The following is a 17891-nucleotide window of genomic DNA, read 5'->3' as shown; positions in this document are numbered from 1 at the left end:
TTTTATGATAAATAATACTTTTGTACCTCTTTTCCCGGAATTTTCATAATAAATGCTATAACATGATCAAAATTGGACGGCACAGGGATTATAACGGCCTCAGACACTGCTAAACAACCTTGTAGAAAAGATTCAATATCTGCTGGTGAAATTGTGTGTTCTTTGCCAAACATTTGATTAATTCGGTCAGTAACGTAAATTTCGCCAGTTGATTCGTAGAAACCCATATCTCCGGTTCTAAACCAGTCTGAATTAGATTGTCCTATACGAATTCAATAGCATAAGTATGATTTTTTCATTAATAATTCAAGATTTTTTAAATATTTTATGTTATAGGATAATAATTGTGAATCATCAACTAAAAAAAATTTGAACTAATCACCATCACATGTTATAGGTTTGTTATTCTGACGTATCATCATGAACGGAGATTTGCAACAGATTTCACCTATTATACTTGGCCCCAATAATTTCCTTTTATCTAAAGAAACAATTTTCAATTGAACATCTTTACTCACGTTACATCCAATATTTGCACTTTGTCGCTGATAAGCGATAATGCCTGTTTCAGTCAGACCTAAAATACACAAAATTCGGTTTTAAACATTACATCGTTATTATCCATCTGATTGCAATTGGAACAAATGTATATACTGTATGCTTGAAGAATTTTAGTTTTTGGTAATAATTTTTGAAGATCACAAATAAGCTTTGAATCAATCGTCGAACCACTAAATACGAATGTTCTCAAAGAGGAAACATCATATCTCGTAAGATTGTTAGATTTGCTCAATTGAATGCACATACTAGTTTCAAGGAATATCCAAGTTACCTGAAATATGCAAATATTTCATTTTTTTTAAGCTTTACGTTTGTATTTCATATATACTCTAAAAATTTAAATATTTTACCCTGTGTTGTTCTATTAGTTTCCATAACTTTTCTGTATCAAAATTCGACTTAATCCTGATTACTTTTACGTGCATAAGAATAGCCTGAATAGTCATGAATACGCCGTTGATAAAACCTAAGGAATCGAACCATAAAGCGACATCATTTGGACGCATATCGGGTGCGAGCTGATCCGGTGAAGCCATGAAAGCTGAACGAGGAATTTCTATATTTTTGGGAGGAGCAGTTGTACCCGGTGTAAATAATTTCATCGCAGTCTCCTTCATATCTACCATAGAGCAGCGAAAATTTTCAATTTTCGACGGATCATAACTTTTGTTTAGAATTGATTTAAGATTTAGACTACTATCTTGATCAGCATCGAAAAATATCATTTGTGGTAACTTTATCTGATTCTTTGTTTCATGTACAGAACGAATAATTGTTGTTGAATACTTTTCATCTATAAAAAGCATTTTTGGCTTGCTTTGCTCCAAAAAATAAATTGAATTTCCTGTAAATAAAAATAAGAATTTCCTCTGTATTAAAAAATTTAATTTTTTATAAGTATTAAATAATAATTAAATCCATCTATATATAAAAATATAATGTGAAAATAAATTATATAAAAGTTAAATGGAAAACATTAACATACCTTTGATGAAATGCTCATCCAACGGATTTATAACAGCTCCGATATACAGGGACGCTAGAAATGGAATGCAAGCATCTAATTGATTGTGTGAGCATATCATTACTACATTATTACGTCGAATCTTTAAGCTTTTCATCGCTAATGCACATTTCACGCTCCTCTCTTTCATCTGTTGGAATGTATTTTGTTCTCCCGTTTCCGCATCCACCTACAGAACACATCAACTGCATAACTATCAAATGATATAACATCTTTTATATCTATTAAGTTTGCATGGTTTTGCATTGTTAATGTATATAGCTATTTTTCATCTACATCTATGTCAGTGTAAAGAAGTTTTTATTATTAAAGAACGTTATACCTGGCCAATAAAATTCGGATTAGATTCAAATGTTTCCAAAATTATATTTCCAATATCCTTATGATGCTCTGTACATTTTTTATTGTGTGGATTCCAAGTTTTCTCTCCTTTTAAAATTATGTATTCCATCCTGCACAGAACAGCTACTTGATTCTTCAGAAGTTATATATTACAATATATTATTAATTACAACTTCAATTATATCTTAAATTATATAAAGTATTTCTTATTATTGTTACCTGACGCGGCGTTTCGTCGACAATACTGTATTTTTTTTACGCTTTCATATATTATTCCACTAAAAGTATTAGAAATAAGACTGTTATAAATATAAGAGATAGCACTATTTATATTACAACAGGCGTTGCGTGACTAAATTTTAAATTCAATCGATATAATAATTGTTTATTTTTACGAAGCAACCTTGGAGCAATAGAAGAAAATATTTTGCTAAAAGACGACTTTATCAAAAGTTATCACAATGTGACATATAATAATTATAGCTATAAAACCGTCATGTATTTACCTAAATTTTCGTTAAAAGTTTATAAGTATGGTAAAAGAAAGAGATTAATCATGTAGCATGGTGAGCAATAAGAATTTTCAATTTCATCGTAATATTATAAAAGCTATTTTCTCTTTCTTAAAACAATGAGGTATAACAAAAGGAATTTGCTTCGAATACTTTGCGGATCATTTAAATAATCCCTTGGGACTTGGAACTCTAAATATTTATGAAGATGTCTAAATAAAGATAGTCTTTTTATCACTTATAATTTTCTAATCACGTTTTTTTTAAAGTTATATGTTATTAAAGAAAAACGCGAAGAAATTAACATTTAACAGTATACGTATTTTTCAAAATACTGACAATTTAAAAAAATTGTTAATACAAATTAATTAAAAATTTTTTAAACTATAACATATTTTAGAATATTCAAACTTTTACAAAGACTAAAGTTTCGACAGATTCGAAAAGTGAGTTTTTATATAAAATGCATTTCTTTTATGACTATTTGCATGCAAAATGTTTTATTGTATGATAATTAAATTTTTGTTATTAAAGTCTTAATAGTATAAATATATTTTCTAAATATATAAAATGATGCAATTAAATAAGAATTTAGCTAATATAATGTTTTGTCTCGAATTATCGAGAGGAGAAATTTCAAAAATGTAATATATTTGATATATAATACATATTAAATTGTGTCATATATATTGAAACCTATAGAATATATAGAACACCGATAAGAAGATTATTTGTATGATGAACGATAGAGATTTTCGATTTCGTCATAATGTTAAAAATCAGTTGATAAGGATATATATATATATATATATATATATATATATATATAATTGCAGGAGAAAAATTGCGCTAACATAAATCTTGAAACTAATTTCGATACTAATATTCGTAATACAGCATTTTTGCAGATGTGTAATGCGAACCAAGAATTCCAAAATCCTTCTCGTTTCACTCCCTAAGGTTTTCGTACGCGAACGAAAATTAACATGCTTCCGTTCGATGAAAGAACAGCTCGTTGTCACCGCTTTAAGATAATCACGATGTGATCTCGAAAGTCCCCGCACCAGCCCGTCGACTTATCGATCGGAGTTTATCTGCATTATGCATTCCGTCGCGTGCACTTAAACGCATAACGGGGGTGCTGTTCAGTCGTTACGACACAACTAGCGCGTTTTTCTAATCGCAATTTGCTGTATCGTATTAATCGTTAGAGATCGCGGTGATAAAAGTGCGTGGTAATACACCGCGCTGCCGAGCAATTAAAGATAATATCTCGATGCCACCCTTTTTCGATTCAAATACTTGCGTAAATCGTGAAAAGAGGAGTGGACTGCGCAGCTACGTGGAGAGATTGGATAAATCGACATTTTCCCTGCTCTTGGTTAATAGGCGCTCCGAAAATTTCGCAATTAATGCAATTAGCGCGCGACTCGACGGCGCCTTTCGGCTCTTTGTGGATGATTAAAATAAGCTTTGTTAAAGAGCTTCCAGAAGTCGGTCTCGCACTCAGATTATGGCTGAATATTATAACAGCGTGAATAATTGATTATTATCGAGCGATATATCTGCTGTTTTATAAACTGATCTTGATGAACGTGATAAGGTTCCTGGGTGCTCACCGCGGCCATATTGGAATCGTGACGTCAGAGGCGAGAAATAACACGTTGAGATTTCTTAGATGCCATTTCTAAATAAAAACATATTTGCATAAAATAACACTTAAGATCTCTTTAATACACTTCTAAAAAACGCCGAACACTATTCTTTTCCCTTGACAGTCAATCAACAACCGTAAAATGATCGAGTTATCAGACTTTGACATGCGGAATGACTGCGCATGTGCAAAGACCAGACGGACTGGGCCTCATAATATTACATTTTACAGCTGTTGATTGATTATAAAGGGAAAAGGATAGTTTTCGGAGCCATAAGATGAGAAAGTATGACAAATAGATTAAAAATGTGCAAAAGAAGGTATATAAATTATTCTTTCCAATTTTACTTTCAATTACATGAAAAGAAATGATCCCCTTCTTTCACAGAAACAAAATTATTTCAGGAAATCTTAAATTGGTTCATTGTGAGTAATGACGAATATTTCGCGCAAAGTTGAAAAAATAATTTCTGACGCGCGCTGATTCGCTCTAACTGCAAATATTCCGTTTATAGCGAGGATGTCAGAGATTTTTCGTAGCGGCTGAGTCTGTTTTGGCGTGAAAACTCAATCGTAATGGCCTATAAACGGCAGCCATAAAGATCATAACAGTACATTAAGCCCCGCTATCGTTGGCACGTTGACGCCGCCACTCTGAGATTCGGTCGAAACTTTTACGGTCTAATCCCTCGCCTATACCTGCAGCTTCTCTCCGCGCATCCTACGCGAGTTGCTCGGAATGCCTGAAGAAAATTTAAAGCCGCATTACCGAACTCTGCCGTGTACACATCGCATGTTCGGAGCGTGCTATGCTAATAATTTATAGCGCTATCGATGTCATTGCAACCTGAGGCGCATATTTGAATTTACAAACCGTCTTCGAACCGAGATTCGGTATATAAACGTGTTTCATGTATTATCGTTTTATATATTCTTATCTGTTTTTTTACACCTCCGAGTATCGTGCAATAAATAACCATAGTGCAGTAAATAATCATCTGTTTTTTCAACCAGGATTATTGGAGTTTAAGAAAAATATCTTGAAACCGACAAATAATTATAAATTTATGAATCGCGTATTTATGCGAGCGTCTCTTAAGAATCCTAAATATATTTAAATCGAATGATAAAACATCACGTCGAAATTATTTTCATTAGTGAAATATTGTATACAGTATAACGAACAAGTATATAGATTAAAATTATATAAATGATCATCTAGATGAAATTTTGGCATCATCTTATATAGATATGTATTATCTATATATCCATCTAAGATGAAAAGTGTTATCTTTACTAAATTATCTAGACGAATGTTCAGATAATTTGGTTTAGAGTCGTAGCACATAAAAATATTTAAATAGTAGAACTTAAGCAGTAAACAATCAAAATTTATAAATACAATTTATAAATATATGAATGAATTTTTATATCCCTTTTATAATTTACATTTTTTTGTAACTGTGTTTACATAAGCAGTTTTAAAAATAATATTATCTGGAAGTTCTCTAGATGAATCGCCATATAATTATCTTTTATCTAGATATATTTAAAACAAAATCATGCTCATCTTATCTAAGATGAACTTACATATTTTCATCTCATCTTTATCTAGCTAATTTTAAAATCATCTAAGAACAACACTGATCATAACTTTTGTTTCTTCACTTTCTGATGTTATCTGAAAGGACCGACCCCTTTCGTAATGCCCTAAGACCCTCGCTGCCGCGGAACAGGTGACGAAATGTTCATCATGTGCAAGTGACAGCCGACGTGATCGGGGAAGAAGGAGAGAGGTCTTTCTTCTTTCGAGGATGGGTCTCCTCGCGAGAAAGAGAGAGAGAGAGAGAGAGAGAGAGAGAGAGAGAGAGAGAGAGAGAGAGAGAGAGAGAGAGAGAGAGAGAGAGAGAGAGAGAGAGAGAGAGAGAGAGAGAGAGAGAGGTCTCTCTGTAAACTCAATTTTCCAACGCGTGCGAGATAAGGGTCGGTCTCTTCCGCAAGCTCCACCGCCGGCCGTCGCCGGCTGCCACCCTCGTCACTTTGATATCGATGAGGGTAATTTACGCGAACATTGTTGGCGAAGAAGATTGATGCGTCGAGTGCGTGCGAGGGCACCGAGAGAGGTGCACCCAGTCGCACCCATCGAGCCTCTCCCACCGTTTCCTCTACTATTCTTTCTCTCTGTCTATAGTTCTGCCTGCAGCATGATGAATTGCATTTCGACACCCTACACGGCCCTGCGAACGATTGTCCTGCGAGACTGCTCCGTCATTCGACGTATTATTGCCGCGCGTGAAACTGCCGACACTTCCGCGTTATCGCGATCAAATGACGCCGATGAGCAATATACTTTTCTCTTTTTCTCTCTCTCTCTCTCGTTTTTTCTTACGGCGAGAAAATTGATGACGTTGGCATCAGCACTTTTTAATGAAGCAAATTGGTATATGTTATCATGTAATCGTAATAGAACATTATTTCATTGCGATTTTATTCTGATGTTAAAAATGTATTCACGTTTAATTATTGTTAAGTCAAATAGTGCGAGATATAAACTCATTTTCTTTATTTTAAAAAATAATTGAACTTGAAAAAAATATTTAGAGTGCAATTCAATTATTTTAGTATTTTATTTACGAATAGTATTAATGTTATATTATAATATCTTTTCATGGTTTTTCATAAAAGGGGAAAATTAAGATTAAAAATTATTTCTGTGAAATTACTTATGAAAGCTGATTTATATTAGCATTTTATTTTTGTCGACTTATATTATTATTCTGCTCAATGGCTCATTCACACACACTTTATATTTATTTAACTTGTGTTATTACGCGATATGACGGCTGCATTTTGTAAGCGAAGGCGAGATAGAATGCAGAATAAAACCTCCAGAATGCACGAACGAAATACAGGAAACAGAAACGTGAAAGATAAACTTTACGGAATTTCAAGAGATTCGAGTGTAGACACACATACGATGATATTTAATCATATTTTTGCCTAGATTCTTTTTTTATATTGTCCTCGCATCGAAGCTGCTAAATATTCAAAACGAAGATAGAAGAGTCTAAAAGAAGATTATCTCTCTGTACATCGGAGAATAATAAATGAATGGAACGAGATGTGCTCCAATCTCTTGCGATCGCGATGGCATTGAAACAGCTATGAAGACACGTGTACGCGCGTGCACAGTACGGTTTCAGTCCTTAGATGATGAACAGATACGAGATTATTATTAGAACGAAGCAAAAGCTCGAGCTCTGTGCGTTTTCGCGTGACTGCTTGTCATTCAAGCTTTTCGCATCTAATTACTGCACGCCGATGAAAACACACTTTCAATTTTATCGTATCTACGGTATACCCCTATACGCTTCAATTACCCTTTTTACACTGTGAATTAAAACGATGAAGAAATATTTTTCATCGTGGAAAATAACAAAATATAAGATAAATATATAGAACAAAAAATAATTTAGTATAATAATCTTAAGGAATACTAATTTATTTAAATAAATTATTTATTAAATTATTATTTATTTATTAAATAAATTATTTATTAAATTATTATTTATTTATTAAATAAATAAATAAGGAGTACTAATTTATTTAAATATTACCTATTAAAAAATTAACAATTTTCTATGAAACTTACATAAGATCTTGATATCTTGAAAAATAGATGTTCAATTAAAAAAATTACATTTAAAAAAAAACTTAAATATTGCAAAGATATGTTAGACATATGTTTCTTAAGAACTAAATAAGAGTAAAATTATCAAAAGGGCAATTTAAAAAAAAAAAATTCTCTGAATCCTAATTAAATTCCATGAGAATTCCCTAATTTTTCAGGGTAAAATTAAATTCTCTGAGAATATCAGGTTTTTCTCGGGAGTATACACCCTGTACGAGGGCAGTTCGATAAGTCAGTGACTTTTACAAGATATGGCACTCAAATCGCAATCTAATTTTATTTCTGATATTTACCATCTTATTTAAGTATATGCGACGGAGCAGAGTCCCCATAATACTTTTTTTAGCTTTTCTTCAGTTTCCTTAATGGTTTTTCCACGCAAAAAGTAATGTTTTATTAGCACACGAAATTCACTTTTTTCCATTTTAGCAAAAAACACAAACTTATCCGCTTTAGAACGCTGTCAAAAAATTTATATTTGACAGATCTACTTGAAACTTGGTGTGTATACTTAAATAAGATGGTAAATATCAGAAATAAAATTAGATTGCGATTTGAGTGCCATATCTTGTAAAAGTCACTGACTTATCGAACTGCCCTCGTATAACAATATAAAACGACAAAAATTGCGAAATGTACAGAATCATATCGATTTTCTGTCATAATTTCTAAAGTGTCAAATATATTTGAATGTCGTGTTAACATAAAATATTAGAGAAACATCCTATTATTTTTTCCTAAGAAATATGTGCTTTTCGTTGTTTCACATTCCTCAAACTAAAACCATAGAGTTCATGATATCGGAGATTCCAGCGTACTTAACTATTCGATTGTCTTCTGCACAACGGCTTGCAAAGTTGCCGTCTGTATGCCGATAGCCGCAAGGCCCTGGAATACGCAATCGCGACGCACAAACATTCACGTAGGATACGGTTCTAAGCTTATTCGCGACGTGCTAAAAAATTCATGGGAGTATCAAACTTTAAGTATCCGGCAAAGATCTCCGGGCTGCGCGAGATTGGTGCTGAAACATACGGCGGGAAACACGTTGTACCGCAGACGTGCATAAAAGAGGAAGCGATATATACATATATATGCGTCGCAGAGAGTAAAAGTCATAAAATCCGTAAATGCATATTGATTTATGCGTCAGAAAAGTATTTGATCCTCGTTCTCGATGACACTCGACGAAATCGCATCTATCTCCCACAAGCGCGTATTTCGATAATTTTCGATGATGTTATAAAATCTGTTAAATCTGTTATATATATTTATAAATTTATTTATATATAAAAACATTTTTCTCACATTTTCAGCGTATATATTGATTCAAGTTTAAAGATATTTTATAATAAAACGTTATAAGAACTTTAATTTATGAAATAGTGTAAATAGTGTTCCGATATTTACTCCATGTTTATTAAGAGAAAGTAATTAATTAAATGGAAAACGCGCAATAACCGATCATAATAAACAATAAATTTTTAACCGATCGATATTCCTTATGAGAAGTAAATATCAAAGAGATCAAACATTTATTCCAGGTTTGTTAAATCTGAAACAACCCTCCGTGTTCGCTTCTCACATTTTTAACTGCTTTTATACCCTCGGTTGAGTCGCGCAATATAACGTTATTCAGTCGAGTGGGGTCATTCGAGTCTTGTAGGCCCCTTTTTTGTCCCTCGTCTTCGGGGTTACCCTTATTCCCGCGCAAACACCCTCTCAGACCCCGTCGAGAATCCCGCTACCGATCTGCTCAGAAAGCGTGTCGGCCCAACCCGACACGGAAGAGCGGAGATCAGCAGCTGCGTATCCTGCTCGCGGTGCACCATGCTGGTCTTGATGGATGTTCTTACGCGCCCCCGTGCAAGTTAAACGCGTGTGCGGGATGCACGGAACCCCCTTACGCCATCCTATTGCGCAAATCTCGAGAGTCCCCTTTATTCTTTTCTGAAATAAGTTTCGATGCGAACAATTTCGTTTTCACCCATTTCTGATGAACACTTCAAAGTGTGATAGTTACTTCGTGTACCCTTATATCTTCCCTATTCCTTCTTTCTCTTCATTTGTCAATGTCATTAGCAGTGATGGGTAAGACATTTAAAATGTATCTCGATACAGATACAGATACATGAAAAAATGTATCTAGATACAGATACAAATACATAAATTAAAATGTACACTGAGAAAAAAGTGTCTGATATTTGCAACTATAATTGCATAGTAAAATAATTATAGTTGGGATTTTCATTTTTATAGTTATGATTTCTATAATATTAGTAAAAGTAACCTTATATGCATGGTTTTGACAAATAATGTAAAAATTTTACTATAAATTATGATAATTTGAAATATTAATATAGTAAAATATTAAGTAACAAATGGTAAATTAAATAAACCATTATTTATAATAATCAGAATTACAACTATAGTACATGTGTCTATAATGTTGATATCAGTTCTACTATTTATTGGTAATAATAATAACTAAAAAATAAGTAAGAAAAGATAACTAAAAACATTAGTTTTTATGACTACATTAATAGCTTGTTTAACTATATTTCTAACTACAAATTTACTAGAAATATCATGAAAAAAAAACAAACAGATTAGTTACAAAAGTAATCATTTATGCATAGAACACACAATACATAGAACTATAACGAAAGTATATTTTAGTAACATTTATAAATAACAATTTACCATTTTTCCCAAAAAATTAAAAAGAATAAAAATTGTTTATAAAATCACCAAAAAAGTTACTATGACATATAGTTTATTGATCCTTCAATTATGGCCATTATTATCATATTTATAGTATGACTTACTATATATAAATCACAAATTATAGTGTATAAAACTATGTATATGTTTGCATAAACGTATGCTAAAGCTATGACAACAATAATTAAAAATTGAGTCAGCTATAATTTGCAATGTAACTATAAAAATGTTGTTATTCCCTAAACTCACTAAAAATTATAGTTAAGTTGTGGTAATTGCAACTATTTTTTTCTCTCAGTGTATACAGATACTCAGATACTTTAAAAATATCTCACAGATACTTTTAAATTATATTTTATCATAATGGTAATATGCACAAAAAATATATTGAATAAATCTTTTATTTATTAATATTTTTTGTTTACATTACGGCTTTATTCGTTAATCTTAACACATCAAAAATACTTCAAAAAGATATCGTTACTCAAACTATTTCGTCGTAATACTAAAATTTGACCATCAATGCTAAATAATTGCTTAATCAGTGTTGATAAATATATAATTGTGTTGAACTTTAGAAACAAATGTTTCATATGAGGAAAACGTGCTATATATTGATATAATATCTTTTTGCTTGTCTGACAAATAAGAGAGAAATTTCATGCCGAGCACTGTCAGCTGTTTCTACGTGGTCTTGATTTTTTTAAAATTTAAAGAATTGATCAATTCAAAGAAATATGTGAAAATGTATCTGAGAAAAGCAATTCAGATACTATATTTTGTACCTAGATACAGATACAGATACTTTAATTTGAATATATCTCAGATACAGGCTCAGATACACAAAATGTATCCAGATCCTGCGTATCTAGATACATGTATCTATTACTATTATATAGATTTAACTCAACACTAATCATTAGTTTCAGAGTTCTTTCAGATACTTCACGAATTTCAGTTTTTCACATTCTTCGATTTCTTCGATAGGTAAAAATTTAATAGAATTTATATAACTTGCTAATTTAAAATAGAAATGATCCTAACTGTCAAAATGATAAATATTTATCAAGATAAATTTTTCGAGAAGAATAAAATGATGTGATGACCGTTGTTTACAACGAAAGAATCATGCGGTATCACGTAAAAGAAGCAAGAACAAACTTTAAGTTTTTTTTAAGAAAACTAGTACATTGATTTAACATGCTTTTCTTTAAAAAAATTAATAAATTTATTTCTTTAGTTTTTTATTTCGATGATATAGTCGAGAGAGATCAATCGAACCAATCTTCCTCGTAATAAGACTTCGGCTAATGACGACTGGGACGTCTGGGGAAATCAAATAAAACGTGAAACGTGGTGCTTCTTTATCAGAGTGCTTTGAAAATTGATCGTAGATATTCAGTGGTCGTCATACGTAAAAATACCCGGTGCGCGTCATAAATTTCATCCACGATAGTTGATGATCTCGACTAGACGCAATTGTAAACACGTAACGATCGATAGTTTCTCTGGTTGCTGCGCAATTGCATGATCTTGCATATTCGTCGATTAATCGCTAATTTAAGTTAAATATATATAAAAAAAAAAAAAACCATTTTCATTTTATTATTGACAATTTTTGAGGTAATCTCGACATTTTAACAAATTAAGTTTTGGAGAATGCTTAACCTTAAATGTGCAATGATTTTTAATTAATAATTAAATAATTAGTTTAATAATTAAATAATAATTTAGACAAATATATAAATTTACGAATTTCTTATGATTTTCTTTCATCTTACAATGATAATTTCTCAAACTTTAGGTCTTATAGGGAGGCGTTTAATTATTTTTATGTAAATGCTGGCAGCGTTCGGGGATTACTGATGCAATTTGGTGGGACGGAGCAACAATCCATGGGGTTTCGGGGATACTCCTCGCATAATGTTCCAAATATGCGCGCCTTCTATCGTCATGGGGCCTATGCGAGAATCTCGTGGGGTGGTTTTCCCCTCGGCTAGATTCTGGTTGATCGACGACGCTGCGGAAGCAGATGCGCTTCTACGAGAATGGTGAGAAATTTCTAACGTATTTTCACATCAGTACCGTTTGATTTTTCCGCAAGACTGCATAAAAACAAATAAGAATATTGTTCATTTAAGTTCTTTCTCTTTCTCTTGTTAGGTCTACAATAAAATAAAGTTAAAATATACAATAATATTGTATTATACACAATTTTTGTTTTTTATCCTTTATATATATATATTACTATATATAATATATATATTACTATATTACTATATATAAATCTAATATTATTGTACTACGAGTACATACAAAAAACAACGCCCTAAACTTTCTCGCAATTGATGCGATTGCAGGAAATATAATTCTTATGGGGTATATTATTTCCGAAGGGACGATAATCCGCGGGGTGCGTGACTTTTATTACAACTTTTACTAGTCAGGAGTTTTATGTCCTGCTGTTCTTCGATGAGTAATCCGCGCAATGGCACAATTTTATTTTGGATTCTGGAAGTGACGTGTACGCGAAACATCGAGAATAACATTGCTTTATTCTACTCTTTTATAGCAAAACTGAATTAATAGAACAGTACTTTCAGAGAGTGGGGTTTTTAATTATTTCTGTCAGGAAGCGTGTTTATTATGTGACAATGCAATGACAAATATATCTATGATCGTTATAAGAAGTCTTAAAATAATTTTTCTCTTGTCTCTTAGAATTGATTTTAACTTATTATTATCGCAATCGTATTTTTTTCAAATTGGATCGAATGATCTAGCGTCTGAAAATCAGTATTTTTTTCTATAATAACAGATACGTGAAGAAAAATAAATTGACTCATTTTTGATCTTTTTTAACGCCAGGCCTCGTGGGTCGATACTTGACGATACGATAAGCAACAATCCTCTTCTGCTTATTTCATTTTTGTTTCTCTCGTATCTATACAGGGTGTTTCTTAAACATATGTCAAAAATATAAGAGATGATTTCTGAGGTCATTTTATGAAAATTTATACCTCTGATAATTTTTCAAAAATCGCTTTGTTTCGAAGATACAGGGCGATAAAAATTTACAAGAAATACAATATTTTTAATATATTTTTATTTTTATTAATACAATATTTTCTGGCATCACTGATAACGACAATAAAGAAGTTCTTTGTACACTACATTAATAACTTTTACAGATATGAATTATTTTCTTATAAATTTTTATCGCCTTGTGTCTTCAAAAGAAAACAATTTTCAAAAAATCATCAAAGATATAAATTTATTCATAAAATGACCCAAGAAATCATCCCTTAAAGTTTTGACATATGTTTAAGAAACACCCTATATATGTATATAGACGAAACATTTCGTGGATTCGCTTTTCTATCGATAGTGGACGCGGAAGATAAATAATATACGGTTATTACACACGAAGTTGGCCAATCGCCTTTACTTGAAATATCTTGCGGTCGTTTTATTTACTCCACGTGCATCGCACGCCGCATTCGATATCATCGCTTCTTGCTACGTATGATGAAACTGAGATTAAATCGGATTGCTAGTATTCACGATGCATCAAACACGAGAATGTACCGTTAGCTTGTTTTCTTCTAGTTATCGAAAGAGTGACGTATTAAAGAATAGAGTCGCCGACAAGCGAGAACGGACGATCTGTCTTACTTATCGTGATAGGTTTGATCTATGAACATAAAGAAAGATTATCAGAACAAGTCTCGACAAGTATTTCTGTCAGTTGTATATGTACGATAAGTAATAGATTATATTAGATTATTTTTCCTTTATCACACACACACACATATACAAAAGTGTTTATTCCTCTTCCGGCTTCCGATACGAATCAATCGAGATTATGATGAAGCGTTTATGAAAATGACGACTTGTGTGCGAGCTGGTCATGAAGAATGTGAATGGAAAACAGATCTTTTATTATACGATTTAAACGAGCGTCTCTTCGCTCCTCCCTAATTCGATCAGTTTGAATTAATATGAGACACGAACAGCCGCCCTGTCCATTGAGACTGTAGCATAATCGGTTCACAGATGCACGAACACGATGATGCCTGTCCCTCCGTAGCGCAAGGCCATTTCGAATATCACGAGTCGCAGATTGAAATCGGTCTCGCGTGCGATACCTGCTAATTAAAAGCGGACGGTTGTATAAAGTGACGTATCTTTAGAACAATGTGCGCGATTGTTACGGTAGTCGATGGGAAACATTTCTGGTAAATAATTAGAATCAACGCGCAGACATTTATAATGATAGGTTGTTTTCGTGCGTTTTTTAAGATTTTTTTATTTTATAAACGAAGGACAATTTTCCATTAAAATTTTCCTACATAACATATTTTTCATTTTCTAAAGAACTTTAGTTAGAAACAATTATTATTTTTCTCTGTATATTACTTTGAATTTTAATCGATTAATTTATAAACGAAGGACAATTTTCCATTAAAATTTTCCTACATAACATATTTTTCATAACATATTTTTCTAAAGAACTTTAGTTAGAAACAATTATTATTTTTCTCTGTATATTACTTTGAATTTTAATCGATGATTGTACAAAGAATAATTTAATATTCCCTGAGAAAGGAAAAGAAATTGTATCCATTTCTTTCGAAAAATGTTTGACGAAGAATTATTTAGTGCTGAGAAGAATCAAGCAGAGAAGACGAAATATATATGGTACGTGATACTGTTACGATGCTACGAAGAAAGGATTATAAGCCGCAGCTGCAGACCAATGTTTATGCGACTGCTGAGTGCAGCGATCCGAGAAGCAGAGTTCATCTTGAATGTTCTTAAAATGTAAACCGAGTTGCTAGTCGAGTTACACATACAGAGTATGCAGAACTGTGCTTCGCTGTCTCCCTATTGTTAGTCTATTCGTAGAAATAAATATTCCCGTATAAATATTTTGGACATGCGTTATTTATATTAACATTGCAGCATTAGCTGCAGAATCGACAAGAAAAAATTAACGCGTTTACTAATAAGATTAAGGCTCCTGGGTGCTCACCGCGGCCATATTGGAATCGTGACGTCAGAGGCGAGAAATAACACGTTGAGATTTCTTAGATGCCATTTCTAAATAAAAACATATTTGCATAAAATAACACTTAAGATCTCTTTAATATACTTCTAAAAAACGCCGAAAACTATTCTTTTCCCTCGACAGTCAATCAACAATCGTAAAATGATCGAGATATCAGACTTTGACATGCGGAATGACTGCGCATGTGCAAAGACCAGACGGACTGGGCCTCATAATATTACATTTTACAGCTGTTGATTGATTATAAAGGGAAAAGGATAGTTTTCGGCGTTTTTTAGAAGTGTATTAAAGAGATCTTAAGTGTTATTTTATGCAAATATGTTTTTATTTAGAAATGGCATCTAAAAATTTTTAGCGTGTGTTTTCTCGCCTCTGACGTCACGATTCCGACATGGTCGACAAGATACCAGGAGCCTTAAAGCTGCTATAACATTATTTAATTTTTTTAAAGATCAAACGTCATTAAACTTTCTTTTAAAGATTAACAATAATTCGATTGTATTTTATATTTTTTATATTTACATGTCTGCTCGCGCTCCATTCAACGAAGTTTAGTTTAAATCAAAATCCTTTCTTTTTTGCTCCTGCCTCATAGAGATTGAAGCCCGCCGGAGGTCTTTCTTTCGACGAGATGACAAAATCGAGACGCGTGAAAGGACTTCCGGTCGCATTCAGGTGAGGGTTAAAGGAGGATAGAGGGAGGGACGCAAGAAAAAGAGAATTAAAGCGTGAATGGTGTCGCTCACGGGATCCCTTAAGGTCGCGCGTATACACAGACACACACACATATACGCATTGCGTAGAGGTCCGAACGTGCGTGTATTGTGCGCCCCGATTATGAATGCGGATTAACTTCATTCGCGGCCGTCCCATTCATCGTCTCGCGAGAGAGCGACGAAACAATGACGGGGAACTGCCGCTTCGTGCGTCTTCGTTTCATCCCTCGTCGACGTCTTTCGGAGCTCGTCTGATTTATATCGAAAATTCGGCTCGCGCTTCCGAATAGGGCAGGCAAGTATATGCTGCCCCGTAAATCCACGTCCCACGAGTGCCGGTATAAACCGGTATTCATGCGCCGCGAATTAGAGTACATCGCGTGACGTAAAATGACGGAGCTCGCATTTGCGAGAGATGACGGGAGAAGGCATCTTTAATGACCGCTTTCTGTATGTTCGCGTTTCAGGCGATGCGATATTTTCGCTATGCAAACTGTAACGATTCTTTCTTTCTTTTATATTTTTGTTAGGAACGTTGACATTCGGGGATAGCGGCATTTCCAGCGATGTTGGATTTTTTTTGAAAATAACTGCATATAATGGAGCATTTAATAAAGAAAATGATCAACAAACATCTATTTGTATTTTCAGAATGAAGAAAACGCAAATGGATGCTTGTTGATGATTTTTATCGCGAACATATGTATGCATTTGATGTGAAGAGAGGAGACGACAGCTCGCGTCGTCGACTCTTTTCACTTTATGCGAGAAAAGAAAAGGAAGACACAAGTATGCAGAACTTGGCGCAGAGAGAAATATTTCGTACTTCGTGTACAAACCGCGAATGTGCAAGGTCGGCTGTGAAGAAGACGATTATTTCAATGTTTTTGCATCAGCTTGCAATTTGATTAAGTAAAATCGCTCGGATAATTCTTTTAAAATATCTGCGCATCAATATTTTTTCACAAATTCCTGTATATTACTAAAAAATTTTGCGCGAAAAATTTAATAATTATGAATAATAAATTCGATAATTTTTTAAATAAATATTAAAACTAAATAAATGTGAAAAGCTAATATAGTTTTTAATTTTGGTTTTACACATTGTAGAATTTACAGATATATTTATAGTGATGTGTGTGTGTGTGTGTGTGTGTGTGTGTTTGACATGTTGAATTTTATCAATGACTTTTGGCTTCTTTCTTGCGTGACTTTTACGAATGAATATTTGAATACAGTTGCAGAGTTCATGCTAGCCTTGTGAAAAAAAAAGAATTTCACTCTTAAAGCTTTTCCCTCTTGGTGACTCTCTGGAAAAGCGATCAACGAACGATGACGTCGATATGGCTTTGATCCCGTGGTCTTTGATCTATATTGTGTATTGGTTTCGTATCGCCATCGTCCGTGTCGAGTTATAAGAAAAATGAAGAAACAGAGGATAATTATCGTCGTTATAATGGGCAGGATAATGACACACGTCGCCTCTGTGCATTCCCTTCAAGGATATCAAGTTTTCATTGCGATGCGTGATTTCTCTGATGGTTTATGTAAGTCCGATCTCACTATAGAGTACATACGCGAACAAAACCCTTTTTT

At 33.0% G+C, this 17891-nt stretch overlaps 1 protein-coding gene across 1 annotated transcript in view; it reads right to left on the bottom strand.

Moving 5' to 3' along the window:
• The window catches only part of LOC145935782 (uncharacterized), a 233132-nt gene that overhangs the window by 529 nt on the left and 214712 nt on the right, over positions 1 to 17891 (bottom strand). Inside the window, exons 10-15 of the mRNA XM_083037381.1 lie at positions 1908 to 2037; positions 1547 to 1754; positions 912 to 1405; positions 655 to 832; positions 383 to 577; positions 27 to 262 (exon numbers count right to left, since the gene is read on the bottom strand). Coding sequence (XP_082893507.1) covers positions 27 to 262; positions 383 to 577; positions 655 to 832; positions 912 to 1405; positions 1547 to 1754; positions 1908 to 2036 — 1440 coding nt within the window. The 5' untranslated portion in view covers position 2037. The remainder of the gene's footprint in view (positions 1 to 26; positions 263 to 382; positions 578 to 654; positions 833 to 911; positions 1406 to 1546; positions 1755 to 1907; positions 2038 to 17891) is intronic.

Source organism: Prenolepis imparis, unplaced genomic scaffold (genome assembly GCF_030444845.1).
Source record: "Prenolepis imparis isolate NDT839.2.m4 unplaced genomic scaffold, iyPreImpa1.0 SCAF_5, whole genome shotgun sequence".
Lineage (NCBI taxonomy): Eukaryota > Metazoa > Arthropoda > Insecta > Hymenoptera > Formicidae > Prenolepis > Prenolepis imparis.
Note: the sequence above shows the minus strand (reverse complement) of the source record. Positions and strands in the feature narration are given on the sequence as shown.